At 38.2% G+C, this 9,016-nt stretch overlaps 2 protein-coding genes across 4 annotated transcripts; one reads left to right on the forward strand and one right to left on the reverse strand.

The window, feature by feature from the left end:
- Window positions 1–377: 377 nt before the first annotated feature.
- LOC112167027 (disease resistance protein RGA2) lies at window positions 378–3,908 on the reverse strand. Its single transcript, XM_024303986.1, has one exon. It carries the CDS (start codon window positions 3,906–3,908, stop codon window positions 378–380), a length of 3,531 nt encoding a protein of 1,176 aa, XP_024159754.1.
- A 654-nt stretch (window positions 3,909–4,562) lies between these two features.
- Window positions 4,563–7,378, forward strand: LOC112175694. 3 transcript variants are annotated; one of them, XM_024313419.1, is made up of 4 exons: window positions 4,563–4,701; window positions 4,829–4,940; window positions 5,259–5,526; window positions 6,909–7,378. In XM_024313419.1, exons 2-4 carry the CDS (start codon window positions 4,857–4,859, stop codon window positions 7,055–7,057), a joined length of 501 nt encoding a protein of 166 aa, XP_024169187.1. In that variant the 5' UTR covers window positions 4,563–4,701; window positions 4,829–4,856; the 3' UTR covers window positions 7,058–7,378. The 3 variants fall into 3 exon arrangements, with proteins under 3 accessions (XP_024169187.1, XP_040371826.1, XP_040371824.1); XM_040515892.1 differs by having other exon boundaries at window positions 4,685–4,701; window positions 4,817–4,940; XM_040515890.1 differs by lacking the exon at window positions 4,563–4,701 and having other exon boundaries at window positions 4,755–4,940.
- Window positions 7,379–9,016: the final 1,638 nt, after the last annotated feature.

Consider the following 9,016-nt stretch of genomic DNA (forward strand, 5'->3'; position numbering starts at 1 on the left):
ATTTTTCTTTTGGTACACATATAAAGTCTAAGAACAGAACATGAGAGAGAGAGAGAGAGAGAGAGAGAGAGAGAGAGAGAGCATTACGAAGGCGGCATATTGAATAGTGAAAACAAATCATTAATAGCTTCAACAGAAACACAAATAAACTAGTTCATAAACTAAACTATCCCTTTATTTCTGAAGTTCGTAAATGAAGAAAACTTCACTATGACTTATTCCTAGTTTGAATTGTACAGAAAAAACAAATATTGATATTCCAAAGTCAGTTCATCCATGTAACCAAAGAAACTAAGTGATAAAACTTCAGAAACACAAATTGGAATAAAAATTGGCACATGGTAATATCCTGTTCATGATGATGAAGCAGTTGCTTGCTATACAGATGTTTCAACAGAAGAGCTGCCCGATGTACTTGCTTCACTACTGGACTGCCTCATCTCCGGTGATCCAATGTGCTTATGTGGAACATGAGCTATTTTCAGCCAATCCTCACCACTGCCTTGTCTACATCTTTCCTCAAGCTCGGGACATTCTTGAATAGAGAGGTGCTGGAGTTTAGTGAGAAGTTCTAGACTTTGTGGCAACAGTTTCAAATTAGGACAATCAAAAATGGTCAAAGATCTGAGTGAAGCAAGCTTCTCAACCCACTCTGGCAAAGCTGTGAAATTCGGGCAGCTACTAATTTCCAGACACTGCAGCGTCTTGACCATTTGCAACTCTTCTGGCAAAGAATCAAACCAAGGACAGCTCAAGATAGACAAAGTTCGAAGGGTTGAGAGGTGTTGCACACCCTCTGGGAAAGAACCAAGGTTTGGACAGTACATAATGGTGAACCGCTCAAGGAAAGCGAGTTGTTCCAGACTCGAAGACAAAGAAGTCAGACTACTGCAGTTCTCAATGGACAAAGTTTGAAGGGAACTCAAACCTCCAATTGCACCATCTGGCATCGAGATTATACTATGACAGTCACTAATCTCTAGTGATTCCAGAGCTTTGAGGTTCTGCAAACTCTGTGGCAGAGAGGACAACTCATCACACCAACGAATGGTCAATGATTTCAGTGCAGTGAGGTTTCCCATCTCCAAAGGCAGTGAACAAAGCTTGGGGCAAGATAAGACCTCCAGAGAAGACAGACTAGCTGATGCAGAAAGCCCTTGTGGTAGAGTGCGCAGCTGTGGAAGTTTTTCTATTACCAGCACTGTCAGCAAAGTTAAACCTCCAATGAAGATTGAAGATGGATTACAATCCCGCAGCTCCAAATGTTGAAGAGACAAACAAAATGGTATCTGTGTCAACTTGGGACACCTACGTATGGTTAACTTCCTCAAGCTCGGAAATGCATTTTCATTATTTGCACTCGACCAGGTTTCCAATTTCGGAAAATCACTGAGCGATAGTTCTTCAAGTGATGAAAAGCATATGTCTGTACTATCACGATGGAACTCAAAGCCAATGCGCGTCACGCTCTCCATTCCATGCAGAGAAAGAGTCTTGAGTAGAAGAAGATTCCCAAGGGCTGGAAGATATTCACAGTTCTTACAATTGGACAAATCAACTGCAATTAGATTTGGCAGTTTCCAATCTGGAAATCTGATTCCTGGATAACCATGTATAACTAGCTTTTTCAAATTCTTGTGTGGTTTCAGGCCATCAAGAATTTCTACCGCCTCTTCAGCATCAGGTTCATGCCACCGCATCCCTACTTCTGAACAGTACCATTTGGCTGAGGACTTGGCTGGTTTCTTCAATATTGATTTATTCCTATCGTGCACATCTCCAAAATCTCCCCAGTATAATCCCAACGACTCAATATTTTCTTTCATCTTCAGTCCAGATGATTGAGCTCCAGTTGCATTTCTTATATTCTCCAAGTGTGTAATATTCAACTCCCCATAAAGATTCAAATTCTCTAGTGCACCAAGATTACCGGGATTCTTGCGAACGAAATATAATGGCAGTGTCTGAAGTTGAAGTAACATTTTAATACAAGGAGATATATACCACAAGCTATCACATCCAGTTATATTGAGATGTCTTAGGCTGGTCATTGCTTCGAAGTCTCGCAATACTCTAAGATTATGACATCCAGAGAGGTTTAAAGTCTGCAATGAACAGAGATTCCTTGTGGTTGCCGGCAACTTGGAGATAGGCGTATAAGACAAGTCGAGATACCTCAAACATATCAACCCACCTATTGATGACGGCAAAAAATGAACATCACAGTTGTTCAAGTCCAGCACACGCAGGTATATACAATTTAATAACATTTTACTACTGTCTTTTAGAAGTCCATATTCTCCAATCAATAAGACAGTTCGTAAATGTTCTGCTTCAAAGAGAGCTTCTGGAATTGTAACTTCCCTGTATTTATAAATAATGGATGAGCGACGAATTTGTGCTGGATTACTTGGTGGAAGACCTTGTTCAAGCATAACGGATTCATTTCCAGAAACATATCGTGCAAGATCATGAATGACATCATTCATTTTGTATCCAATTGTGCTACCACCATCACGTAACTCTACTTCTTGAAAGAAAGACATCCACAGCAAATCAGAAAAGTATTCATCACCAATGTCTTCTGGTCGCTTGCTACCTTCTTCTAGAATTAAGCCCTCTGCCATCCACAAGAGAACTAATTTATGCTTCTTGAATTCATAATTTTTAGGAAATATGGAGCAGAATGCAAAGCATTGTCGAAGATGTGCTGCCAGATGAAGATAACTTAACATAAGCGCAGGTAAAATTCTCTGTTTGCATCCATCTACTTCCCAAAGTTCACTATTTTGCATAAACAACCATTGCCGTTCTTCTCTTTTAAAGCGCATAACACTTCCCAAACTTTTGGCTGCTAATGGTACACCCCCACAAGTCTTTGCAATCTGCTTTCCAATCAGGCAGAGGTCGGGATACTTCTCTTCTTCTTCTCGTCCAAAAGCCCGTTGCTTGAACAAAGCCCAGCAGTCATCCTCCATCAAACCCTTTAAATAGTATGCCGAATTTAGGGAGTCCATCATGAATGGGATTTTTTTATTGCGGGAAGTGATAATGATTTTGCATCCATCAACACCTCGTCTAAACAAAGGTCTTAGTTTGTCCCAGTCATCTTGATCTTCAGTCCAAACATCATCCAACACAATTAGATATCTTTTGTTGTGCAGCAAATGCCAAAGTCGAGATTGAAGTAAGTCACTCTCCGAGAACTTGCAATCTTCCCTTGTTACAGACTCAATAATTGACTTCATGATCTTCTTGATATTGAAATCATGCGAGACAAAAGTCCACAGCCTAACATCAAAATGTTGGATTACCCGCTCATCATTATATGCCAACTGAGCAAGAGTCGTCTTGCCAATTCCTCCAATACCAATTATCGGAATACACATAGCATAACCATCCTGGTGACACTCAGAAGATAGTAAGAGTTTCACTAAGTTCTCTTTGTCATCAGCTCTTCCATATATTTCTGACTCCATAACAAAAGAGCTAGTCTCCCTTTTATCAGATTGCCTATCTACTGTACCAGGCTCTCGAAAATTAAACTTCAATAGACCCTCTTTTACTGTCATTTCTAATGTCAAAAGCATCTTTCTGACTTTGTCAGCATCTATGGATTTTGAAATTGCTAAAGTCCACTTATCTTTTCCTTTGGCCGTAACGAAATCCAGAAGGTCATCAGCATCATGAGCTGCGTTCTTGAGCTTCAACAGCCAAAGCCGGACGGCTTTATTGGTCAGTTGTTGCTCCTCTGCATCTTCAAGAATAGCTTGAACCATGACCAAGGCATGTTGTAGGCTCTGGAGGTTGTCCTTCATGTCCCAGATATCAGCAAGCTTTTGTAGGACTGGGGATGCTACTCTGTCAAAGATCACTTGCAAAGCTGGTGATAAAACTACGTCTGCCATTTTTAGCAGCAACAAAACCAGAACAAGGCTAAGATGAGAATGGTTGATATGCTTGGGTCAGGTGCATGATTAACTTCAAGTCAATGTCTAACATCTCTAGTTTTCCTAGTCCCCACTTTGAAAATCTTCTTCCAATTAAACCTTGACACCAACTCTTGTCCGGATGTATAAAATCAAACATCTTGAAACTGAAGAAGAAAAAAAGCATCACGTCTTTGTCGAAAAAAACAACTAGAATGAATCTCCTCGGAACATCTAATAAAATTAGAACCATACAGTGATACAGAAATGATCTAATGCTTTATGCAGTGACCACATAAGTAACTGGTAACTGATGCGCTAATACAAGTTGTATGAAAACAATCTTTACTATAGAAATCCTTGCGCAACTTACTCCCGCCAAAACCCGCTATCTCAGTGAGAACAGACATCAATAAGGGGGTGTGCAACTATCAACTATATTCCAACTAGGAGCCCATCTCATCATACTGCCTATACTACCATTTTGCAAAGAAGATTTCTTTATTGGATCTATTTGTTTTCTGAAAGAAAAAAATGGACTGCATTGTACTGCTTCAGAAAACTTTGGTGGTTCGTCTTCAGGGTTTGCTTTATTTTGTAATTTCTAAAGAACAAGTCTTGTGCGTAAAAGTTTTGTTCTTGGGTCGAATGACCCAAAACCCGTTTAGTTTCGACCCACCCAAGCCCAATACCCTCCCATTCCTCTCCTCTGTTTCACTAAAAAGACCTTCTCCCTCTGCTTCGTTCTTTCTCCCGCCACCACAGCTAACAGGTATCTTGCTCTGCCGCTCTATCTCTGTAATTGAATTTTTGGGGTTTTGTGTGTAAATTTTCACTTGGGTTTGTTTCAATCCAGAAATTGAACAATCCCATCTCATGAGTTGTAGCTTTTGCTTCAGTGGTGCTGCTAGAATTGAGAATTGAAGAATGGACGACAGCATGAAGCAATTCCAGAAAATCTTAATTGAGCATGAGACTCAAGCTGAGCAACTCTTTCTAGCCAAACACCAGGTAATTCATACTTGTTACTCTAATGATTTAATCATCTGCTAAATAGGGCATCTCATATTTACATTGGAGAGTTTGATACAGAATTGGGGTACTTGTATATGGGTTTCCAGGTTTTTTTTTTCTGTCTCTGGCTTGTAGTTTTTTATGGAATTGGTTGTACCCAAGGTTTTGTTTGCATTCTTATCCTGTTAGTCATATCTTCAGGCCATTGATGGAGTTATATAAAAAAAAAAAAAAAAAAATCAGTTTTAATTAAAGAGTGATGGTCTTGTTATTAAGAAAATGAAGGGGTTATGGTGTTTATCTTGAAATGTGCAGCTGGTTGAAAATGATAGGGTGAGGAATGGGAACAGAGAAGCACTTACATCTTTGAGGAAGATAGCTCGAACAACGAAAACTAGTGTTCCATCTCCTTTTGAGTCGATGATGAAGGAGATTGGGGGAGCTCAATCAAGACCCCTGGTGAAGGAGGTTTGCCCCACCTGTGGCAACCATGACTCAAATGAGCGCACATGGATGATGTTCCCTGGAACTGATGTCTTTGCTAGGATTCCATTTCATGCTGCCCATACCATCTTGGAGAAAGGTTTTTTTTTCTTCTCACGCCCCTGTCTCTTAATGCAATTATTTGGAAACATAAACCAACAATGTTAGTAAGAAGTACACTACTTCACATATCAGCTCTAAAAAATTATTTTACTGAGATTTTGTTCAGTTGTTCAAGAAGCTGGCATGGTCCATAATCAGGTTTGGATTTTTGATTTAAAACTTGGTAGGCTTTCTATTAATGGGATTAGAACAGTCATTGTTTTGGTTTGGTCGAATACATTCTTTTTGTGAAGATTGTGCACTACTCAAGTTAACACTACCTCATTCCAACTATTTAGGATTAGATCAAAAACCTTTTCATTATGATGTCATGCTCTTCTACCTGGGCGGGTATAGGTGGAATAGGTCTAAGATTTTTATTTTAATTCTTTCTTTTCTTCCAAGTTTATAGGTTTAGGGTGTTAGTTTGAGTTCCATCTGGTGATTCTGGTGTTAAATGTTCTATTAAGTGATGGTATAAAGACTGGGTTGAGAATTGATGAAAAGGCCTAAACTTTCAAATACGAGGACCAGAGTTTCTACATTCACTTATTCTCCAATATCAGCACTCACTTGTTGTGTCAGACAATAGTTCTGTTGTGATTGAAACTCAGGTATTTAAGTGAAGGAAATAGTAGATGGAAAAGGGAGTTTTGATGGGCACCTAGAACACTCTCCATCATAAGGAAGGAATCAAATCAAGCAACAAAAGGTGTAGAGAGATGGAACCATCTTTAAAAGAAAAATAAAAGTTGATAGACTGATTTAACTCATGAAGCTCTAGAATTGCCTTCCATTCGAAACACCTACAGTTGATTATAAAGTTGTCATTTCTTGATATGCAACATCCATTAGTTTCCCAAAAGGAAGATATGCTTTAGATTAATATAGAATAATTCAAATAGTTGATGGGAGGGATCTATTGGTCAGCAAACTTCCGTTAATAATTAGGTTTCTTAGTTCCTACCTGACAGTTTTCAGAATCTGTTATTGTGTTCCTACTGGTTATGTATAATTTTAGTAACTTTACTTTTTGATTGTTGGGAGCAATTCACTCATTTGTCGGATGAACAATAGTGCTGTGACAAATCTGTCTCTCATTACTTAATTCCTGCCTAAAAGTTTTCAGAATCTGTGATCATGTTCCTACTTCTGTAACTTTACTCTTGAGGCTTGTTGGAGTGATTTATTCAATTATTAGTTGAAAATTACCACTGTGACAATTCTGTCTCTCATTACTGTAAAAAGGCTCAGCAGTTGTCAATTTTTGTCACGTGTGTTTATCGGGCGTGTTCCCTCTCATAGTTAGATGCGTTTTTTAGTATAATTACACTTCATCTTGTTTCCATATTGAACTTCTACTATTGTCCGTCAATGCAGATCAAGAACAACTCGACTTTGATTCCAGAAGGCTACAGAGCACTATGAAGGAGAAATCTCTTGTGCTTTCAGAAACAGGTGCCCTTGCTGACAAGATCTGTCCTGGTGTGCTAAAATCCTTGGTAACCCTCACAGACAAACCTAAGTGAGTTCGCTCAGCTTGATGGTATCATCCACTTTCAGTTTACCCTCATCCACTCCAATTGCACCCCAAGGCGAAAGGAACAAAAAATTTCTCCCCAACAGCATCAGTAGCATAGCTTTTGTAGATTAGTGTTGTATTTTTTCAAGTCTTTGCTACTCCTACTGCACCTAATGTCAGCATTCACCTAAGATGGGGATTAAATATAATGGAAATGGCAGATATTGTCACATACTTGGTGTATGTGGCAGTTTGAAAACTTTGAATACCTCTTTTGAGTTTTGACACTTTGTGGCATTGGAAAATTAGATGTTATAACTTTCTTCCATGAGTCCTAGTGTTCAAGTTGCTATGTTCGTGATTACGTCCAGTTTGCCACTTAGATATCGATGACAACTCAATGGTTCCCATATAGCTCTGGAGTTCATATATTTTTCATGATGCCTGCACATTAGTGCATCCTGTTTTCTTTTGGGGTTGTTTGTCCTCTGAGTGCCAAGTTCACTTTCCCCCTTACCAAGAAAGAATGGTGTAAGGTTAGGGGACCATTTTGTTTCTTGGTTTCCAGGGACCATTTTGCGTCATATGTTCACTGGCTTTGTGGAACTTTCGTGGGCACTGCCATAGTATTGAATATGAACGTGAATTTCAATGACGGAAATTTTATTATAGAAGACATACACTGGTTTTTCCCGTCAAAATTTTGTTAAAGTTTCCGAAAATGATGAGTTTCTCTTGTTTATTGGCTGGTATCACAGATTTTGAACTCCCCCCATATTTATCTAGGTATTGATAGTGTAAGGAATTAGTACTGTACTAAAGGCTACAATGGTTGTATAATTTTATGAACACTCCTCATTGCAATTGGATGTGTATGGTGGAGATTTTAGTGAATTGAAATCTGGGTCGGTATAGTCAGCACAAATCTAAATTTAACAGAAGGTTGAAGCGTATGCACAAACTCCCATCATTTGACGGGAAATTATAGTGTAGTGGTGGGTATCTCATACACAAATTTACAAAAGTGAGAACAAATTTTGTTGTCAAAGTTGTAATTTGAGTCCTACTTTATGTAATCTTAGTTCTAATAATGGTAATTACACCTCTTACGACATTTTTACAAGCTTTTGAACAAATTCGTTGTCAATGTTATAATTTTTGTTTAACTATATGTAAATAGTGTAAATGAATATGGCAACTTTTGTTCTCAATGTTGTAATTTTGGTTCAAATACTTGTAAACTTTTGTTCAAATAGTTGTAAATGAGGGTATCTCACACCCACCAGTACACTAGCTTGTCTATTCCTTCTTTCTGCCACATTAAAAATGCTCATACCCATAAGATAATCTCATTTTTTCCCTCTAGCCATCTTTTCATATATATATATATATATATATATATATATATATATATATATTTAAGATGAGAAGAGAATGAAGTGAGTACGAGAAAAGCCAAAACTTCTCTCAGCTTACAACTACTCTATTCGAGAGAATATCACTTGCCAATTGCCAACTGAATTTTCTTTCATTTTTTTTGCAATAAATGAAAGTACTTTTGACACGTTTAACTTTGGGACGGTCACATATCAATTGAAGTGATAAAAAAAATAAAGAGATTTTTTTTTTTAATTACAAAATAATTGGAGAGATGAACGCTATCATGCACCTCCGAATAAATGAAATGTGATAGGTGTCTCCACAGCATTTACAGATCGTTCAACCAGACGCAGGACTGATAGCAGCAGAGATCGAATTTAAATTAGAACTCAACCACAAGCACGCTCATACTAACATACATACTGAACGAACTCAACTCACGTTGAGAATATTTCTATTCTTTTCCTCCCCTATGATATCATGTTTCTCAATTTCTGTTTACTATGTTATAGTTTATAATGATTTCCTCTCAGCCTAGTGCCTGCCTATGAGGCAACAAGTATCAGAATTAGATGTCCGATATAAC

The sequence above is a fragment of the Rosa chinensis genome, chromosome 1 (assembly GCF_002994745.2).
Source record: "Rosa chinensis cultivar Old Blush chromosome 1, RchiOBHm-V2, whole genome shotgun sequence".
Taxonomy (NCBI): Eukaryota; Viridiplantae; Streptophyta; class Magnoliopsida; order Rosales; family Rosaceae; genus Rosa; species Rosa chinensis.